This window comes from Sceloporus undulatus, chromosome 2 (genome assembly GCF_019175285.1).
Source record: "Sceloporus undulatus isolate JIND9_A2432 ecotype Alabama chromosome 2, SceUnd_v1.1, whole genome shotgun sequence".
Classification (NCBI taxonomy): domain Eukaryota; kingdom Metazoa; phylum Chordata; class Lepidosauria; order Squamata; family Phrynosomatidae; genus Sceloporus; species Sceloporus undulatus.
This window is the reverse complement of record NC_056523.1, coordinates 242643130-242666019: the sequence shown is the minus strand read 5'-3', so window position 1 is coordinate 242666019 and position 22890 is coordinate 242643130. Positions and strand designations below refer to the sequence as shown.

The 22890-nt window shown below is 40.6% G+C and overlaps 1 protein-coding gene across 1 annotated transcript in view; it reads left to right on the top strand.

Moving 5' to 3' along the window:
- The window catches only part of DOCK8 (dedicator of cytokinesis 8), a 114190-nt gene that overhangs the window by 59323 nt on the left and 31977 nt on the right, over positions 1–22890 (top strand). The window contains 11 exon segments of the mRNA XM_042447751.1: positions 140–304; positions 1540–1715; positions 3582–3677; positions 5743–5838; positions 7918–8067; positions 9389–9502; positions 10915–11070; positions 17646–17785; positions 18501–18670; positions 19304–19449; positions 22572–22754. Coding sequence (XP_042303685.1) covers positions 140–304; positions 1540–1715; positions 3582–3677; positions 5743–5838; positions 7918–8067; positions 9389–9502; positions 10915–11070; positions 17646–17785; positions 18501–18670; positions 19304–19449; positions 22572–22754 — 1592 coding nt within the window.

The window sequence follows — 22890 nt, the reverse complement described above, 5'->3', positions numbered from 1 at the left end:
TAAATCAGCAGCCCTCACAATTGCAGCTGGCCAAATACTTATAGATACGATTGCCTATGATGAAGAGAACTTGACTAATTCTACACATTTATGATGATGAAGAGCATAAGAAACTGATACTTTTCCATTTCCTCCCCAGCTAACTTCTCCCAATTTGCCTTTGAATCAGTCGTTGCCATAGTGAACAGCCTTCACAACAGTAAAGATCTGGTCAAGGACCAACATGGAAGAAATTGCCTCCTAGCATCTTATGTCTACTATATATTCCGTCTTCCTGAAATTCAGAAGGAAGTTGTCAAATTAGGTATTGTCACTGGACTCCTATTTTTTAAAAAAACAACCTGTTGCATTAATTGAATGTTCTGTCAGTTAGCTTTTAAGTAGACATCCATGATGTCCTTGTAGCCCGATCCCATGGCTGTTTACTCTAAACCAGTTCCCAATGAATGCAGTGAACCTCACTCTGAAGTGGAGGTACCTGGTGTAAATCTTTGCTTATTTCGTTTTCATACATATGCCTCCTTTTCTGAAAGAAAATTCCTTTGGGATTTCCAGTCATTCTGTAAATATCTGGCACTTACTTGACTATATATCCATCATCAAGTTTCTATATAACTTCTGTTTGTCTGAAATTTTTATACACTTCATAGGGGGAAATTTCACATAGTAAATGTTGCTGTTTGCTTCTGTTTCTGTAGTTCTTGAGTATTTTTTTTAAAAAAAAACACCAGATGGCATTTCTTTTCAAAGAGAGTACAGTGTGCCTGCGTCATACGCAGCTTTCATATGCTGAAAGCTGCGTGGGGAGAAGGGGCGGCACGTCCCAAAGGGACAAATGGGGTGTGTGCCCGTGGCATGCATGCACCGCCGCGCCACTGCGCCACCGCATGCATGAGCCCCATTCATTTAAATGGGGGTCGAGCATAGGTGGTATTTGATTTATGCGAGGGAGTCCGGAAATGAGCAAAAGGCCTCTCCTGGGTCTAAATTGTCCCATTGAGGGCTGACAATTTGGTGGAAATATGCTGCATGCCCCCTAGAGAACTTTTTGACGTGGTAAATATGTCCCCCACCTGCCTTGGGGGGGATTTGGAGCACTGTGGGCAAAAAATATTTTTTGAAAAAAGTAAAGCTTTTTTAAACCTCTGTGGGCCACAAAATGGCCTTGGGGACCACTTGTTGGTCTGTGGGTTGTACTTTGCCCATCCTGTTCTAAACTGTAGACATCTGTTTCCTTCCATTGGGTTTTGAATGTCTATAGAAAACAAAACAAAACTGTTTTTCCATATGCATGGCGATAGAGACAGTGCCATTTGTGGAAGGGGGACATGTTGAATGCGTTAATACTATAAGACAGGGTGGAAGATGTCCTCTGTAGTGGAAAGAGGATCCTGCCTGTGGGACAAGATATTAGCCTAGGAGACATGATATTTGCTACAGAGGACAAATATTAGAACCATCATTTGAGTTAGGATCAATGAGTAACAGTAGTGTAATTTGTAGCACAAATGAATTGCAAAAATGTTTTCCTCTCTGCAGGTACAACAGGAAGTGCTAATCTACCTGAGTCTCGTTATTACACCTATGGCCGCACCACAGCAGTTTCTGTGGGCTCTCGACTCTTGCAGAGCCGAGCAACCAGCTGTAGTAATCCTGATATTGCAGGATTGCAGGCTTCTACTGATGAAGAAGTCCAGGAGATCATGTCCTCGAGGGTAAGAGGAGATAATAAAGTCCTCAACTTCCAAACAGTGTGCCTGGAGAGTGTTTTGTAAAAGTTATAATCACATCATAAAACAAGCACATGGCATACATTGTTTAATGACTATAAAAACCATTATGTTCATTACATTTATAATTATTGGATAATCAATGGGCTAGACGTATTTACTGATTTCTCATTAAAATCTGAGGCAGCTAATGGCAAAAGAAACCACTGCTATTAATAGTTCTGTTCATATATTTATCATGTAGAAGGTACAAAATTATAGGATGTGGTTTATAATATCTCTGTCTTTTAGAAGGTACAAAATTAAATGAAATGGGTGTGAATTCCAAAGGTTTTATGTAGGTTCATAAAAGGGACAAAGATGATACACAGCCATCTTCAACTTTCATTTGATAATGAATCCTGGAGTGGACATGTAATCCTATTTGGAGTCATGAGGCAAAATGTACCCATCATAGAGATTTTTATTCTTGAATCAAAGAAGTAACTATCCAACAATTGTGTTATAAAGTTTATAACACAAAACATTGTGTTATAAACTTTATATATAGACTATATTTTTAGTCTGTTCCACAGGAGTTTTTTGTCTGTTGTTGTGTGCCTTCAAATAATTTCCAATTTATGATGACCCTATGAAGAAGACTAGAAATTGGAAGGGCAGCTATGAAAGAACTAGCCAAAACTCTAAAGATTAGGGATGTACAATTGAGCATTAAAGTTAGAATTGTTCAAGCCATTGTATTCCCTATCATCGCCATACAGTATATGAATGTGAGAGCTGGACAATGAAAACGAATAAGAAAAAAATTAACTCATTTGAAAAGTGGTGCTGGAGAAGAGTGCTGAGGATACCATGGACAGCCAAAAAGACAAACAAATCAGGCCTGAAATCTCCATAGAAGCCAAGATTATCAAATTAGGGCTATTGTACTTTGGCCATATCATGAGAAGGTATGGCTCATTAGAAATGCTTGGAAAGTTAGAGGGTAGTAGAAAGAGAGGAATGCCGTATATCAGATGTATGGACTTAATCAGGGAGCGCACAGGACTGTGTTTGCAGGACCTGAGAAGACCAGTGGAGAATAAGGGATCTTGGAGATGTCTCATCCACAGAGTCATCATGTGTCAGAGTTGACTCGAGGGCAGTCAACAACAACAAGGCCTGTCACGTGATTTTATTGGCAAAATTTGTTCAGCCTTCCTTTGAAGCTGAGAGAGTGTGACTTGCCCAAGTTTACCCAGTGGGTTCCTATAGCTGAGTGGGGATTCAAATTCTGGTCTCCAGAGTGGCAGTCCAACACTCAAACCAGTACATTACACTTGCTCTTGTAGTGGATGATGAATGCATCTAATCTTAAAGTTTATGGAGAGGCACTATGTATGGAATGGGGTATAATTATTATTTAACATTCTTCAGATAGAAAAGATCCACCCCCATGCCACTCTTGTTAGGGAAGTAGTGTTTCTTCTCATCCCCTCCCCCAGGTTTGTTGGAATACAGAGACCATAGAAATTAGAAATACAGAAATAAACTGGGCCACATGGGGGCAGTAATGTATTTATAGTATTTAAAGTGAATATAACACTTCTCAATGCATACTTCATGTAACTGTAATAATCTTTGCATTGGTTTCTTTCTTTCTTTTTTTCTTGAAATTACTGTATTGTAGACCCACACTGAGATGTAACACCCCAATCCCAAATGATTTACTTGGAAGCAAGTCCAACTTAAATCTGTGAGACTAGGGCCTAGTTCTACTGCTGGCTTTCTTTTTCTTCTCCCTCTCTCCTACAGTTGACATACTTTCTCGTTTGATTGTTCTTTTTACATTCTTCTGGTCATTCTCTTCAGATTGTAGATCGAAGCTGCAACCGGATGTCTTACTATAGTACGCCCAGCAGCAATTTGTCCAGTCCTTGCACAAGCCCAAGGCCATCCAGTAAAAAGGTAGACTGCCACATCATGCAACACCAGGCATTGACAAACTTAATAAGAGGAGCTCGAAGGAGGCCACTTTTGATAACAAATATCCCTGTTGGGGCAGGGCAGATGTAGACAAGATGTTCTTTTTCAGAAGAGGAATGTTAGGACATTAACAATGATCAGCCATTTCATCTCTTGCATTTTGAGCCAGAATAAGGTAGAGAGGAATGCACCGTCCACATTTTTGTACAAATGCACTAGACTGGGAGCTCCCAAAGCTTTCAGTGAACTGAAATGTAGTTGTGTATCCACATGGATATGGTTCACAACTTTTAAATACTGTTCCCAGTTCAGTACACACAAAAAAGTGTGCATTTGGTAAGTGTACCCAAAAACCAATATATCAATGGCAGTTATGTACAAAAGCAGATTATATTACTGGAGAAATACTTACATTTTCATTTTTTAAAAACTCTAAATCTTAATGAGTTCAGAAATTGATTCAAAAGCAGGCCAAAGTTGAACTTGTAGCCAAGGAAATAAAGCATTCAACAAAACCAAAATTTACATAGATTTATTTGCTTATTTTAATCCCTCCTTTCTCCCAATAATGGAACTCAAGATGGCTAACAACATATTTAAAACAAAACAAATTAAAAACTATACAAAGATATTTGTAAAATATATAAATGTAAGAGTTATTTTAAAAGATTAAATTAGATTTGCCTGTCCCTAATATGAAATTGGAAAACAAAGAAATATATAGGTTTTAAAATAATTCAGTCTGCATTCATAATTGTTCTAACTAAGGAGTAAGCACCACTGAATACAGTGGGACTTACTCCTGTATAAATGTGCAGAGAATTAAACTGTTAAACATTTATAGGGTTATTCAATGAAAGATTGTTTTCTTGTTAGATGTATGCATTCTTGGAGATTTCTTCTCTCATAATCAGCTTTCCATCAAGCAGCAGGAAAAAGAGTAAAAGCCAAATGGTGAAAGAGATAGGTACTTCACCAGATAATCTTAGGTGACTAGACTGGAAAACATTTTAATGGGACAAAATGTTTTTCATGTTTTTTCTTGGGTTTAGGAATGGTTGGAAGTCCAGTATTTCAGAGAATTGTGGGAAGGTCAGTTGGGACAGCAGTCAAATGGGAGAAACAGATGCCATTTTGTTGTTTAACTTTGATGTCAGTTTATACAACCAATCAGATCTATGCATTCAGTTTACTGTTCAAGCCATATTTGAAATACCTACTTCAAATATGATGCCTGCGTGAGATATTATTCTGCTTTAACTGAAACTAAAGGCGCTTGTGTTGTTTTATGTGACAGTCTCCTTTTGTAAATGTTTTCCATTGTAGAATTCAATGGTGGCTGGATTCCATTGAATGCTTGAATGCCTGGCTTTGTTGTGCATAACCCAGTTTCTCTACACTAGCTCTTTGCCACGCTTTAACATCTGTTTAAGAAGTATACAGTTAGACTGAATGGTCATTCAGATTAATTATTTCAGTCTTCAGAAAATTGCTTCTAATTTTTTTTGAAGAGCTTTGCATTTAATTTTGGCTTGTATTATTTTTGCTGTTGGAAAATGCATGGTAGTGATAATTGCTACTCTGTTTCTTGGTGTGGTGTTCACCTTTCCTTAATCTGGTGCAGTGGTTAAATGCCAGTACTGCAGCCACTCACTCACAAGCCACAAGGTTGTGAGTTCAATCCCAGCCAGGGGGCTCAGGGTCAACTCAGCCTTGTATCTTTTCAAGGTTGCTAAAACGAGTACCCAGCTTGATGGGGGCAATTAGCTTACAGTTGTAAACTGCTTAGAGACTACTTGGTGTGGTATGAAATGGTATATAAATAAAGCTGCTGTTGTGATTGCTATTGCTCAAACTTCCTAGTGGTGGCAACTATATTTCTTTGCCTCCTTGAGGGCTAAGTGTTTTATTTAACCTTTGTTTGTTGTACATGTTTGCATGCACTAATTCTACGTGCTTCCACTTTGGATTTCTTTATCTCAGTTATGTTTTGAAGCCTAATGGCAAAAGTTGATATTCACATTATGGTTTTTAATACATCCTGTAGCATTTCCATGAAGAATTGGCACTTCAGATGGTGGTCAGTACTGGCATGGTGAGAGAATCTGTCTTCAAGTATGCCTGGTTCTTCTTTGAATTGCTGGTAAGATTTTAGAGTGGGGTTTTGCTTTTAGTAACAGGGATGTTCAGTGCAATTTCTAAGGATAAGGTTTTGGTAAAGACAAACTAAAGACTGGTGGTTAACAGTGGTTAAATGCCTGTAGTGCAGCCACTCACTCACAAACCATAAGGTTGCGAGTTAAATGCCTGTAGTGCAGCCACTCACTCACAAACCATAAGGTTGCAAGTTCAATACTGGTGAAAGGCTCAAGCTCAACTCAGGCTTGCATCCTTCCAAGGTCGCTAAAATGAGTACCCAGATTGTTGGAGGCAGTTAGCTTACACTTTGTAAACCACTTAGGAAGTGCTTAAGTGCACTGATAAGTGGCATAGAAATGTACTTGCTATTGCTATTTTTTTTATATCAGTATGATTCATTCCTACTGGCAGGTATTTTTCCATTACATGGAAATAAGAACGATGGGCATACTGTTAATGGCAACAGAAACAAAATTGTTATAGTGAAGGAGTGGCTTTTATAGCTTTCCTACAATATTAAAGTCCTTAAGGCTTGTGGTGGTGGATTTTGAAGTGTAGGTGCTCAGCATCATGATCTCCATAGCGATCCCTAAGGAGTGTTAAAAATCCAGGCAAGTTGTATCAACAAACTAGTTTTCATTGTTTTATTTTTTATATCCCGCCCTTCAGCCCTAAAGGCTCTCAGAGTGGCATACAATTATTATTATTTTTAATTACACAGTTCCCTGACCTCAGGCTTACAGTCTAAAAAGATATGACACAAAAGGAGAAGGGAATGGTGTTGGGGAAGGGGATCAGGTCCAGCAGTTCTTCTCTCCCTCACAGGCTTGGATCAAGGCAGATGGACTGGAGGGAGGGCTCGGCTTCTTAATCTAGGCCAGGCCCAATGGAGCTGGGCCTGCGTCTCTCCCTCCATGGCCGGATGGCACCAGATGGACTGGAGGAAGGGCTTGGCTTCTTAGAAGGCACTTGGAAGGCAGAGGTCCAAGTATCAGTAGACCCAGCAGCTTCTTCTTCCCCCTGGCCCCAGGTAGTCACGTGGTCCTCCCATTCTCTCTGCTCATGTCCAAGCTGCCTCAAAATAGCAATCACACCTACATTTCTGTACTGCTTTATAGTGCTGAGTACTCTCTAAGTAGTTTATAATGTGTTAGCCAATTGCCCCCAACAAGCTGGGTACTCATTTTATGATCTATGAAAGGATGGAAAGCTGAGTCAACCTGGAGTCCTGCAGGATCGAACTTGGCTACAGTACCAGCATTTAATCACTACACCACCAGGGCTCTTCGTACTTTGCATAATAACAAGGAAGGGTAAGGAAAAATTCCTGCCCCCATTAGTGTGCAGATATCATTTAATCTCAAGGGAAACAGGGAGGCCTGAATGAGTAACAAAGGACATAATTTCCCTTGTCACTCTTGACTCCACTTGTTGTTGTATGCCTTCAAGCTGTTTCCACAACACTATCATGGGATTTTCTTGGCAAGATTTGTTTAGAGGGAGTTTAAGCTTGCCTTTCTCTGAGGCTGAGAGGTGTGATTTGCTCAAGGTCACCCAGAAGGCTTCCATGGCAGGGATTTGAACCCTTGTCTCCAGAGTTGTCGTCCAATACCACTACACTATGTTGGCTCCATTGCATCAGTGTTTAAGACCCTGAAGAAACCCTGTATCATTGATAACCCTGGAGCAAACTAATCCCCCAGACAGCGTAGTCCCTGGATACATTTCCCAAGCTCTCTTGAACCCTTACACTGGTACGATGTTGATTTCAAGCATACCCAATATCATATTTAAATCAAGCTGGAGAGTTTGTGTATTATTATATGCAGGAGTTCTGGAATTTAATCTTAAAATTCTATGTTTGAAATGTGCAATCATTCATTTTGCACACTTGAATTTAGTTCAAGAGATTTTTGGAAAAGAATTTAAACCTTGTTTGTCTTGGGTTTTATAGAATGAGAAGAAAGCATCAGGAGGTTTTCTTGGGATGTTCCCAAATGTTCTAATTCTGTTGTACAGTATCTCCCTGTCTCGAGTTGTAGAGATAGCATCCCTCTAATAAAACATGCTTATTCTGTTGAAGGTCAAGAGCATGGCTCAGTATGTTGATAACATGAAGAAGCAGGATACTCCCCGCAGAACTCGATTTTCCAATCGCTTCAAGGATGACATCACCACTATAGTTAATGTGGTCACCTCAGAGGTTGCAGCACTTTTAGTGAAACCACAGAAGGTAATTTCTCAAACTAGAACAAATAAATATAACCATCACCAAGTGGTGGCATTCTAGAATAATTTTATTCAAGTCATATTAACTCTATCATTAGAAATCAGTTCCTAATCTTCAGTCTGCCACATTTCTGTTGAAATTCGGGAGTTATACTAAGAGCAATCTTCTGCAACCTAGTACCACTAAATGTGTTGGACTACAACTTCTGTGATGGTAGTTGTAATTCAACACACCTGGAGGGCACCACTTTTGGGAAGATTGAGCAAAGGTAAGAATATATAAAAAGAGTCCTCTGAGCAAAGGCCTGCCTAATGTAGCATCAAATTTCCAACAGTGGTCAAGCAGATATTTTCAAGAAACCCAGAAGCAGGAAGCAAGGGTAATAAGTCTGTTACTATTTTATTCAGAGACAACTGTAATTTAGAGACATAATGAGCATTAGGTACCATGACTGCTTGCTAAACTTGCTCTGCTGCCTCTCCCCCCCCCAAATTATTTACATTCAGAAAGGATCTCAGATATGTACAATAATGTTCCAGTATAACAAAAGTGGGAAAATAAAAATGTGAAGGGAGGAAAAATAACCAAATTAGTCATACAGGTACTTTTCTATAAAAGCTGACCAAATGTGTAAATATAAATCAACTTTTGAAAAAGCCGAAAACCCTCACTGTGCTTGACAGATGTCTTCATCCTTCCCCTCACTGAAGCTTGCAGCTGCTGTGCCTAATGGGGTCATTGTTGCCTGATTCCTTTTTTCAGTGCCCTCACCCAGTTCTAGAGCGTGAAAGAGTTACTTTCTTGGATGTCTGGTCCCAGAATCTCACAGATAACTACAGGATTCTGGGGATTGTGATGCAAAGATTATTTCCCCAAGCATTCCTCACATCCTACAAATACTCTTGTTATAGCATGTATAGCAATAGCAAGTACATTTGTATACTGCTTATCAGTGAACTAAACACTCCTTAAGTGGTTTACAATGTGTAAACTAATTGCTCCCAACAAACTGGTTATTCATTTTAGCAACCTTGGAAAGATGCCAGGCTGAGTCAGCCCTGGAGCCCCTGGCTGGTATTGATCTCACAACCTTGAGGCTTATGAGTTAGTGGCCGCAGTACCCATATTTAACCACCAGGGCTCCCTTATCTCTGCTCAGCTGGACTTTCATAGTCAACAAGGAGGTGCAGGAGGCAGAAACAGTCATGAGAGCAACTGTTGGTTGATGGGTTAAATAATGTATATATTCTACCATCTGGATCCTACCTATATTTAAAAAGCAAAACTAATTTTGTGTATTCCTACCTTTTTGCTTTATTGAAAGGAAAGTGAGCAAGCAGAAAAGATCAACATTAGCCTGTCATTTTTTCTGTATGATCTTCTTTCTCTGATGGATCGTGGCTTTGTGTTTAATCTCATCAAACACTACTGCAACCAGGTAGGCCTTGCCTGAATGTGGACCACAGTGCTATAGAGTTCACCATGATCAGTGGGGATTGTTCCCACAAGGTTTTTTCATAGACTGCAGGCTTAGTTTGGGTTTACTCATCCAGTTACTAACTTTTGCCTTTCTTGTCAAGCTTGTAGTGAAAGGATAGCAAAAGATTCCAAATATAATTTTTTGACCAATCATGGAATAATGAATGAGCTTTTTATCCAGTAAGGTATTATCACAGAGGACAATTCTTATTCATATTTTGGTTAGGGCTGAGCCCAGGTTTTGTCAGTTTCAGGAACTGACAGTGTTATCCTTCCACTACACCCAAGGACAGATAGCTTCTTTGAACAAGTATCTTAGAGGTTCTTCAAGATGTATACGTTAAAAATTTAAGACTGGAGAATGATGGGCAACGCATGGTTTTTGGACTCCATATCTCTATGGGTTCTGCTGCAGTTGGAGCGAAACATATTTTCAAAAAAGCAACATGGAGCGTTTACCTTGTATTAAAGCAGAACTCTACTTCTGGAAACCCATCAGAAGCACATATATGCATTAAAACAATGTTTGTGCTTCACCATGCCTTGTTTTCAAAATAAAATTGGAAGGGGAGGGGGGAGTTTCAACTTTTTGCAGTTTTGTTTCCATATCACCAAAATTCAAAATAGGGCAACACATATGGCAGCATAATAGTAACAGGATCTACCTGTCCCTCCCGTCCTAGACTGAGTGATGTCTGTTCAGCTTTAATGCTGTGTCAATCCCTTTTATGTTCTGTTGAAGCCCCAGCAAAACAGATCAAAGCAGAGATGTTTGCTTGCATTTGAAAGCCATGAAGGAACAAGGCTGCTTTGTCTGCTCAGCTGTATTCCTGAGCTTCCCTTTCTAACTCCATCAGTGCAAAACTCTTAGCTCTGTCTTTTGTTTACATACTGTCAAAAGAAAGCAAAACTCTTTCCTCAACCTTTTGCATTCAAAATTGAACTGATGGCTGACCAGCTACCTTTCTTAGGTAATGCTTACTGGTGTAATGCAGTTGAATGACGAGAAACTGATAAACAAATAAACTCCAATACTGTGTTTTGCACTGATGGAGTTAGATAATTTCTGGAGTTATTTATAATTTAACAAGATAGGGAAGTACTGTACAGTGCAAAATGACTTTTCAGATAGATTTGCTGAGACATTATATTAGTGGGAAATCAGCCAAGGGAAAAATACTGTCACAACCAGAGAGCATCTGATGATTGGGAATGTAGATGATGCCAGGATTAATGGAAACATTTTGCAGTATTTTTGGTTTCTGGACTATTTTTATTAAACAAAGTGATTCAATTTTTAGAGTCAAAGTATTTCTCTCTGTGCAATTATTTACCTTTTGTGCTTTTTTATTTGTAATGTTTGCTTTTCAGTTGTCAAATAAACTGAGTACTCTTCCAACCTTAATTTCCATGAGGCTGGAGTTTCTGCGAATTCTCTGCAGTCATGAACATTACCTCAATCTGAATCTGTTCTTCTTGACTTCATCCTCTGCTCCAGCATCTCCCTCTCCTTCTCTGTCATCCCAGGTATCCTTCCACTTGCATTGTTATATTTTATTATGTTATGTATGGTGAAAGCTGTGTAAACTTACAATAGATGCAATGTTTAATAGGTGATCAGTGTATCACGTTGCCTCTCCTTGATTAATACGTGAGAAGACAATAGTAAAGCTATTGGGTTCTTCCTTCCTACTATCCATTCATCCATGCAGCTATGGAAAACAGGGAGGCTGGGAACACAGTTATTGGCCACATTCCTTCCCATGTATACCTTCAGCAGACAGTACCAGTTCTGCCATTTGACAGTTTAAGACAGATGCTGAAGTATGGCAAGCAAACAGGAGTATTTTCCCCCAAACTAGCCAGATGCCTTCAGTGGTACTGTGGAGGATGCTGTCCCACAGCCAGAACTAAAATAAGGTTTGCTACTGCCAGTTTGATCAGGTTTTCTACCTGGTGTGGGGAAAGGCACCACCTTATCCTGTGGATCAGGTGCAACACATTAGAAGATTTGAGAAGAGTCTCCTTGTGAGGGTACAGATGTACATGCATAGGCACTTGGATGGGAACCCTGGTTGATGCATGTTTCTGATGCTCTAAAGAGCCTGCGCATATAAAGCTGAAGTCAGACAGAGCTCTTCTGGCTTTCTACTGAATGTGCAGGGACTAGTGATCCCATCTGCCTGCAGCACATTTAGACAGCAGGGAAGACTGTCTGTCTATGGATGCTTCCAAAAATTGGCATAGTCTCTAGGTAGGATACCAGGATACTTGCCATGGGACACATGGCTGGCACTTTGATTGCTCTTTCAAAAAGCATACATTCCTGTGGGTAGTGGAGGAGGATGCTGGATGTGGGAAGCCTTACTCTTGTATAAGCATTAGCTTGTGTGAACTAATTGGATTTGGTATGCAGCAGGGAGGAAGGTCCGTTACTACACATATCCAGCAATGGTCATTCATGAGCTCCTAGAAAATGCCCTTTTTTGAGCACAAGCTTTCCATTTGTAGCCCTGCCTTTGCAGGTTTCATCTCCTCTAACAGCAACGCTGGAAAAACCAAGCCATCTCAGGTTTCCAGTTTTAGTTTCCTCTATAGAAAAGTGTTCTGTCTGAAGCCAGCTATGAAATAATGGTCTATTGTTAGTCCCAACTACATTAAACCCAGTGAATCAGTGAAATTTAGCTACATGTAGACTGACCATTCTGCAGTTGATTGAGGTCTATTCAACTAACAGGATTCAGACCAGTCCATGCTCTTTTATCACAGAGCTATGGTGAGATGGAAGCAGATGTTTGGTGGTATAGTAAAATTTCCTGGAGTATACTAAAAGATATTACAGTCAGACCTCCATATTCACAGATTCCTTATCCCCGGATTCAGCCATTCACAGCTTGAGTGTGTGTGTGTGTGTGTGTGTGTGTGTACATGCACACACACCACAAAAAGCAAAGTTGATTTTGCCATTTTATATAAGGGACACTATTTAACTATGCCATTGTATTTAATGGGACTTGAACATCCATAGATTTTGGTATCCGCAGGGCTCCTGGAACCAAAACCCAGCAGATACCAAGGGCCCACTCTACTTTGTCTATACTTAAGCTGAGTCCTGGTACTGAAAACAGGTCATAGAGCCGAGCCTGGTCTGCAACTAAAGTTCTGTTGCTCTGTAGGCAGGTCAGCTGTAATGAGTACAAGAAACTCCATTTCTAGGCTGCTTCATTATATAAGAAGTTTGAATAACAAACATGAATGAAAAATGTAGGCAGTGAATTGTGATGATCTGTGAGCAGAATTGGGATGAGTTGGGATGTCGTTTGGAGACTTGGCAAGAGAGTAATAAACTAAACTTCTGTGAACAGTAATTAAAATTTCATATGTCCTCACCGTATAATCCAGGTTTTGATGGTTACTAGAATCTATACCTAAACCCCTCAAGAGGTAGGAATTTAGTGAGAGTCGGGAGTGCTTCCTGCTGCATCTGTAGCCCACAGGACATCTTGCATGGTTGGAGCTTTTAAAGCAAACTGAGGTATCTCCACCCAAGCAACAAAAACATACTGTACTACAAACTAACTTAGACAAATCTGTATATCGGTATACTATGATGTTTATCACACTATGCTCTTAAAGAGGTACTATTCCAGTGTGACTCCTCTAGCAGCCTCCTGTTGCATGCTGGGATTGGCAGTTTTAAGGAGCTGAACTTCTCTGCCTGAGAATTCTAAATACCCCTCCTTAAAACTGCCAATCCCAGCATGCAACAGGAGGCAGCTAGAGGAGTCACACTGGAATAGTACCTCTTTAAGAGCTCGTCTGATAAACACCTATGTTTAGATCTGATTACTGCACCTGAAAAATGATATTGTAGATAGATATTTTAGAGCTAGAAAAGGTGCAGAAATGGATAGCCAAAAAGTTCCAACAATGGAATAGGTCCCTTATAATTTTTTTTTTTACCAATTTTGGGGTTCTTTTAGCTTAGAAAAGATATGAGGGAGGGATGTGATATAAACTACATATAGGGAGGATTTCCCCCCTCTTCTGTGATAATAATAGAATCCAGGGTCATTGACTGAATATGAATGGTAAGAGAGAAAAGATAGATTAAAAAGAAGTACTTCTGCATACAGTACATAGTTAAACTCTTGAAGACATGATGATCATCAACTTCAGTGGCTTTAAAAGAGGACTGGAGAATTTTGTGAAAGATGTGACTATTTATGGCTACTAGACATGGTGGCTAAAGGTATTCCCCCTGGTACTAGAGGAAGTATGCCTATGTATAGGGTTGTCATAAGGGTGTGCAGAGTGTGTGGACTGCATTGGGTGACACTTCACAGGGAATTGTCACCTGGTGCACTGGTGGGAAAGGGCACCTAAGTTCTGGGTCTGGCAATTTTGCTGGCCAGGTAGGAAAGGGAATCTTCTCATTCTCCAGCCTATCCAGCAGCTTTGTCAGACCCAGAAAAGCTGCATGGCAGCAGGAGCAGTGCTCAAGGTTCAAGTCTGTCAGCTTTTTTGGTGGGCAGGAAAGAGGGTCTTTTCCCTGTCTCACCCAGCCAGCAGTTGTTCCTCCTCCTCCTTTTCCAGCTCTTTGGTGGTGATATTAGTCTGGCAGCTCAGCCAGGGAGTGTGTAAGTGGACATCTACTCAGCCCACCACCCTTGCCACCACCATTAATACTTGTACACCACTGAGGGAAGAGACAAGATTCCACCCTCACCTTCATTATGTGATTCTGCAGAAGGTCTTGGATTGGTCCCATTCTTTTCTCTCTGTGTGTGGAGTGGCTTGCCAACCACCTTCTAAACCATTCGTTACCTTTCAGCATGTGTAGCCATGGTGCCAATACCACAAGCTGTTCCTTGGCCATTGCTCCTTTTTTCCTCTGTTTTTAAATTAAGGTATTTCAGGAGATGCAAAACATCCAGGGCTCCTGGTTCAAGAACAAAGGAACAATGGAGAGAGAGAGAGAGAGAGAGAGAGAGAACACACAGTCGTTCTCTTCTCTTCCTCATCTTTGCTCCTTTAATACAGGTTCCAACCACCTGATAAGCCCATTTGGCACAAACAATAAATTTAATGCTTTAAAATGGCCAGAACATAAAATGGCATGTCTTGCTGGTGGTGGCAGCAGCAATAGAAACATGGATTCAGCCAGCCACACCTGCCGCTGCTGCAAGCAATTTTGTTTCATGATCATTATTTTCTTGTGTGTGTGTGTGTATGTTAATAATTAATTAATAATAATAATAATAATAATAATAATTTGTTTTATTTATATACCGCTATTCCAAAGATCATAGCGGTGAACAGCAAGTAAGCTAATTAGCAAGTGAGCTAATTTGCCCTCAACAGTCTGGGTACTCATTTTAGCGACCTCGGAAGGATGCAAGCCTGAGTCAAGCTTGGGCCCTTTTGCTGGTCTTGAACTCGCAACCTTGTGGTTTCGAGTGAATGGCTGCAGTACAGGCATTTACCCACTGCGCCACCAGGGCTCCATGTATTAGACATATATTAAGATGTATTAGACATATATTGTCAAATATGCTAGGTATGTCACTGCCTTTGTTCATCAAATGCTGTGGAGCATGAGCTATAATGTACTATTTGTGGTCTTTCCACAGGCAGCTGGTCAGCCACTGTACATACAGAATGCTGAACTAGATATGCCTTAGGTCTGATCTAGCAGGACTCTATGTTCTTATGAGTAAGATATTTGCTTATTGAGGTCTAAAATCATTGTAGCACTGCCCAGAAAATGTAATGATAATAACGTCACTGACAGTTTCCCACCCTTTCATGGAACCTCCAAACATGCCACTGTCCCTTATCTAATGGTAGGACCAGTCCTGAAGTCATCTAATGCTATCCTCAAGAGTTCCAGAAATGGTTGCTTTTTATCACTGACCATGATTAAACAGAAACTTGTTTTCAGTTTGTTTTGTTTTGTTTTTTTGCCTTGCCCTGACCTTGTTTCCAGTCATTGAAAAATATCCTGAGACATTTCTAGACTTGGTGCATTCTCCAAGAGTTGGAAACTAGATGCCAAAGTAAAAAACAAAACCAAAGCCTTAGCATCTCTGTTAGAACACAATTTGAGATGGTTTGAGCAAAGAAGGTAGCAATTCAGGACATCTCTTTCTGCTAAGTCAGGACTCCATCACTTTTTATGTGCAAGAATGACATTAAAAGTAAAAATGAACTCAACTCAGCAGTCCCTTCTGCTTTTATTGTGTGATTTAATACTGCAGCTGACTACCAGCTGAGCAATTCTAGTCTTTTTGCAGAATCTCTGCCAACTTGGATTGTATCTCCACTGGAGCTAAAAACAGTTTCTGCTTTGCACAGTATTGGCTCTTGAAGATTACTGTTTGATGGTCCATTCTTCATTTGTACAGTACTTGATTTGAACCTCACTAAGACTGCCCTTGCATACTGTGGATGCTAGGGACATATAAAATTATCCAGATGGAAACAGTATCTCTAAGCACATGCAAAGTGATTTTACATCTGCCTCCTTGGGACATTTCCCCATTTCCCCAATTTGTTTGCCATATACAATGTCAAAGCTAGTTCCATTTGTTGTGGGAAAATATTATTGAATTTATATTTAACTTTGTCCAGTTGTTGATAAAGTTATTCAGATGGAGAAACAGCAAACTGAGATATCAGAGCTGTTGCCTGTTTGTTCAATAATTCCTTTTTTTTAAAAAAAAATTACCGTGAACAGTTTTGGCTGCCCTGCCAACTCATCACTGAGGTATTCCAAGGTCCCACCTCTGTGATATCACAGGCCCTTGTTTCTAGGACCCAGGTTTTAGCGCTAAAAACTTGGGTAATGGGATACTGCTGACCTGGCCATAAATAGAAGTTGAGCACAGGCTGGTTGTCTCCTAAAACCTAGACACACTCAACAAGAAAAATATCCATCTTACTGTGTTAAGTGGCAGGCAGGAAACAGGGCATACTGACATTATTTTGCTCCTTGAGATGAAGAATGAAATGGTGTACTGTCCATAAGTCAAAAATTATGCGAAGGCACACAACAGCAACAAAAATGTCCTGTTCCACATACGGAAATCAACATGGCAAACAAATGAATTATTCTTTCTTGGTAAGAAAAAGATAGTGTCCTCTACAAGCTCTGAGGCAATCTGGGTCTCTTCCAGCAGTCTTCCAGCAATTTATCAGTTGTCCTGGATGTCTATTGCCTGAAGCAGCTACCTTACTGCACCTAATGGCAGGGCTGGCTTTGCAGTTGTAAATACAGATGCAGCTTTCCATCATTACAAGCAGATTCACTTAAAGGATCTGCTTGTAATGATGGACTACAGCCTGCTGTATATCCTTCACTGTATCTATTGTTCCCTTTTGTTTTGGTTTTACCATATGCATGTATATTACCAACATGCAAAGACATGGTGCTAGAGACTGATCTGAGAGAGAATTAATATTACATCAAAGTAAAATGAAATGCTATGAGACAGGGAATTGTGATGCTAACATATGCTAAAAGATCTTTGTAGAGTTACTTATAATAAACAGGCAATTGTGTTTTGGTGCTGTTTTAGGAAGAGATGTGAGGATCTCATCAAGAACTGTGTTTTCAGTAGTCACAATCCTAAGGAGCAATTCCATAGAACATTGGGGCCAACTATGACCCAGTACAGATGGGCAGAAAGCCCTGTCATCGGACCAAAATTAGGATTCGGGAGCACGCAACAACCACACACTCTGGAAGCCTAGCATGCGGTGCTGGCGCCATCATGGCAGCCTCCCATCCACATGGGGGCCGCCATGATGACACAAGCGCTGCACAGCGTCCAGTCATGGCTGGCAGGAAGTGGCGTCATAGCGGTGCCCTTTCTTGTCTGTGGTGCTGCAAAAAAAGAAGTCGTTCTAGGCAGCTTCTTTTTGGCAGCGCGTTGGTGCTGCAGCATGCGGCTGCTGCTGCACCAACTCGGGACGAAGATGGGCGGCGCAGAGCTGCCCATCTGTTGAGCCCCTATGTCCTTAAATCTATGCATTTAAACTGAATGTAAGCACTAGATCCCCCCTCTTCCTCCTTTACACTCCCCACTTCTTTTCCCCAGAATTCAAGTTCGTGCTCAAGTTTCCAGGATCAAAAACTTGCCAGCATGTTTGACCTTACAGCAGATTATCGGCAGCAGCACTTCCTAACAGGGCTGCTCTTCACTGAGTTGGCAGCTGCTCTAGATACGGAAGCAGAAGGGTAGGTTTCAATGTTTACTGAGTTTTAGCTGGGTGAGTAATACTGTTGTATTATGGAGGTAATAGGTTTGGAGTTTAGTCAAGGTTTTTGAAATATCCCTCTTTCTTACTGTGTCAGGATCAGTACCATGGGCCTTTTGTCTACTCCCACAAGACCCTTGAATTGATTAAACCTGACTATAATTTGCATCAAGAAGTATGAACTACTCCACTAGAGTCCTACCATTTCTAGGCCTAAGGACACTGTCAGTGATAATTCACAAGCCTCTGTCTAAGGCTTTTAAACTACAGTTCTTGATTCAAATACTAGAATTCCCTATGTGTGGTCCCAGTTTAATTACATAGTGAAACATACTTAGAATTCCCAAAGCGGTTCTGAGGAAGCACTAGGCTCTGGAAGATGTAGTTCTGGGTTCATGCCATGATGCCTCTGAAAAAACAATTGAAATAATATAATTTATTTAAGTTTCAGTGTGAGCATTTTGGTTAGATTTAATTCACAGTCATTTCTATTTCAAGATATGCTTCCTACTGTCCATGAGATGTGATATTAACTTATTTGCTGAAACAACTGGTTCGTTAATAATTCAAAGGCGTATCTCTCTAATACCTCTTAATGTTGTTACCCTTAGTTATCCCCCAGTACTGTACCACTTTGATCTATCAAATCAACATATGCTCACTTATAAACATTATTTTTTTGTTCATGGTGCCAGGATAAGCAGAGTTCAGAGGAAAGCTGTCATTGCTATTCACACCCTGCTGAGTTCACATGACTTGGAAAAATCATGCTTGAAACCAGAAGTAAAAGTAAAAGTTGCTGCCCTTTACCTGCCTCTGGTTGGGATCATTTTGGATGCACTTCCACAATTACATGATTTTACAGGCAAGATATATTATTGCTTTTTGTTGTTGATGATGATAATTATGATGATTCAGCCACATGGAATGAAGGAGGTCTGTTCATCTGTTTATAGGGGCACAAGGAGGTTGACGTTGCCAGCCTCCTTCAACCAGCAAGTGAGGTTTTGACAATGATAAGCAGGATCCCTTTTGCAAATCCTCATGCCAGTCTTGCTTACCGGTGATAGGAGGTTGGAGATGTCATCCTCCTTGAACCCCAGTTGGAAACTGAACGTTCCTTTGCTCACTGCAGCTTTTGGCAGTAAAGGTGGGCTTCAGAGGTTGAACCAGGAGATGCTACTTAATTACAGCGAATGTAGAATATTAATAAATATTATTAAAATGCCTAAAATATTTTTAAAGTACTGTGCAGAGGTTATAAAACAGCACACTTTCTGGATGCACCTTAAAATCTAGGGGGGAAATCACTGAAAAAGTTTGCTGTCCAACCCTTTGGGCATTTGCTTTAGATCCAAAGTGATGGATCCTTCTGTAAGACATCTCTGGTCTTTGCTCTAGAAGATGAACTCAGCAGTTGGTTACATATGAGTAACTGTATCTTTGACAGCACAAATAATTTTTGTTAGAGGTAAGGAAACTGTTTTTTCCTATGTAGTTTCAGATGGTCGCAATGGGAAAGGCCGTGGATGTCCAGATGAGGAACAGGAGGCTACAAACCAGATTAATCAAAATATTGCTCTGGCGATTGCCGGGAACCAGTTTAACCTCCTTCGGTCTTCTGGCTTATCTATCTCGACAGTGGTAGGTCTACTTACAATATGTGTTTGTACAAATTTCTCTTGTGACATTATCCCTTGGTTTCACTTTCAAAAGCCAAAATGTTTGGATGTTATTGTCTCTTTTTGCACATCTTAATATTCTCTATGTCTCCGACTGATGCAGTGACTGGGGATGGCGTCTCTCCTCTCGTGGCCTGTCTGGAGTCAGTAATGGGCTGGATGAGGGAAAACCGACTCAAACTGAATCCAGAGAAAACGGAGGTACTAGTGATAGGCCCCCCTGGTCCAGGAATGGCGGTGGTTCCACCTGTCCTGAATGGGGTCACGCTCCCCGTGAAGGACTCCGTGCGCAGTCTGGGGGTGCTTCTTGACTCGTCCCTCCACCTGACTGCTCAGGTGAATGCGACGGTCAAGAGCACCTGTTATCAGCTTCGGCTGATTCGCCAGCTGCGCCCATACCTGGCCCAGAGGGACCTTGAAACTGTTGTACATGCTCTGGTAACTTCGAGACTGGATTTCTGCAACGTACTCTACATGGGGCAACCCTTATACCAAACTCGGAAACTGCAAGTAGTGCAGAACATGGCAGCACGGCTGGTCACTGGTGCTCCCAGGACCAGCCATATAACACCTGTGCTTAAAGATCTCCATTGGCTGCCTATTCGCTTCCGAGCTCAATATAAGGCGTTGGTTATTACCTATAAAGCCCTAAATGGCTTGGGCCCAGGATTCCTGAAGGACCGTCTCTCCCCATACATTCCGCCTCGCACCCTCAGAACTACTGGGCAGCAACTCCTGAAGGTGCCTGGGGCAAGGCTGGCCGTTACGGCCAGAAGATCCTTTTCCACAGCTGCCCCAGCCCTCTGGAACACGCTGCCCATAGAGCTCCGCTCATCTTCCACCCTGGCCCAATTTAGGAAGGGACTTAAAACCTTCCTATTTAATCAGGCATTCCCCGACTAAACATCCTGTGGGCCTCCCTCCTCTCTCGTGGCCGTGAGGTTGGGCTAATGGGGTCTTTTGTTGTTTTTATGGATTGTCGTGGTTTTAATCTGCTTTTAACTTGTATATTGTTGCACTACGGTGCATTCTGTAAGCCGCCCTGATCTATTTGGAAGGGCGGGGTACAAATAAAATTTTATTATTATTATTATTATATGATTGTGTGCACATTTTTTCCAGAAAAAGGATGAGGAATAAACAATCCCTTCTTGATTGTTGTTCTTTTAGAGCAGGCTTCCCCAATATGGTGTCCTCCAGATGTTTTGGGCTACATTCCAGTTTAGCTCCAAGCAGCATTGAGAATGGTTAGGGATTATGGAAGTTGTAGTCCAAACCCTCTGGAGGGCATCAAGTTGGAGAAAGGTGCTCTAGACCAATGATTCTTTACAGTTTGCCTTCTATATGTTTTTCACTAAAATTCCCAGAATCCCTTATCATCAACTATGTTGGTTGGGGCTTTTGGGAGTTGAAATCCAAACATCTAGGTCAGAGATTTAGAACCACCTCCACAGAGTGCCCTGTTGCTGCTTTTTGCTAATACATGCCTCTTACCTACAAAATGCAGTAGAACTACTAATGAGCAAGTAGTTTAGTTTAGTCTGTAATGCAGAACCCAGTCTGTTCTGATTGTTCACAATTATTTCATGTATATTAGCTTCCAAAGACGTTTCCCCCAGCTGACATATCTGCCACAACCATTCTAGATATTTCTGGATTTTAAGTGAGAGCTAGTGCAGCATAATGGTTTGGATGTTGGGCTATGACTCTGGAGATCAGGGTTACATGCCCACCTCGGTCATGAAAACTACTGAATGATCTTGGATTAGTCACATGCCCTTAGCCTCAAAGGAAGACAATGGCAAACCTCCTCTGAACAAATTGCCAAGAAAACCCCATGATAAATTGGCCTTAGGATCACCATAAGTCAGAAATAACTTGAAGGCACATACCACCACCACCACCAACGGAATTTAAGTTCTCAAAAATCGCCTCCTCTGGGATGGATTTGGAACGGAAGGGAAGGGAACGGAATGGAACAAGTGAGGGACTTCTGTTTGCAGTAAAATGCGTCCCCCATTCATTCCCGGCCTCTTTCATTCCGTTCTCCTTCCATTCTGTGGAGCCCCTGTGTGGTAAGGTTCAGTGTTGGCCAGAATCCTGTTGGAGAGTTATGCAAGCATAAAGAGCCATAGTTATGGTGCTACACAGTAATTCCCATTTCAGTCCCGCAGTCCCCAATTTCTGGGCAGCAGCCACTGTAATCAACAGGAATCTATTCCCCTGTTGATAAGGAAACAGCTAACTTATGTTCCCATTCCCTCCCATGAGTAATCTGCAGTGTGACAGGCAAAAAGAGGACCTCTGTCAAAATTTCCTTCCCTCCATGATGGAGATTGCTCCCATGAGGGAATGGTGGGACCATCAGTCAGCTGTTTCCTGAATACCAGAGGAATAGACTCCCATTGCTCACAGACGTTTCTGTCCAGTAAGTGGGGATCTCACAGTTCCTGTATAGTCCTGAAACAAGGAACTATGCAAGGATTATGACTACAAAATGATCATGAGTATGTAAATAGTTACGGATTCATAACTGCCCAACAGGATTCCAGCTGGTACTTGTAATTCATTGTTTTCAAGCTCTTCTACATTAATTTGCAAATCAAAATGGGATTATCCTTTAGTTTTTTTAACTTTTCAGAATTTTGCTATATTTTAAATGAATTGAATTGTATAAAACTTTAATAAGGAAAGTTTTCTAATGACATGAAACTTTTTATACCATTGTCTTATGATTGCAAGATTTTGTATGATATATTTTGAATAATTTTTTTAAAAAACACTTACAAAATGTATATTAAGAAAATTGAGCATTTTTTGATCAAAATTATACCAAAAATGCATACAGTATAACATGAGAGAAGCAAAAGTTTTAAAAAATACAAATTTCCCCATGTTTTTAAAACTTGCAAATTGTTAGTGGCAGAATTTGCTATGCTCATTGCAGCATTTGGGGACTTGTAGTCCAAAAGAGTAACTCGGCTAAGCTCTATGTCCCCTGATACCAGTGTTTTTTGTTGGAGTTATTAACATACTTTTTTGATTATGTGCTTCCTGTGAACTTTCTATTTTATCTTTTCCTAGCCCTACAAACTATACAACACTTTAAGCCCTGAAACAACACGACACCTTTTGATTTGTTTTCTATGGATCATGAAAAATGCTGATCAGAATCTCATTCAGAAATGGATTGCAGATCTGCCATCAATGCAACTAAACAAGATTTTAGACCTTCTTTTCATCTGTGTTTCAGCTTTTGAGTACAAGGTAGAAACAATGTAATGTAATGAGATTGCCTCTTCATTGATTTACTGCATTATAAGAGAACACATTTCTTGCACAAGTTTTATTTATCTAGTGAACTTGATCTTTAAGTTTCACAAAATTTTGAACTTTTCCAATG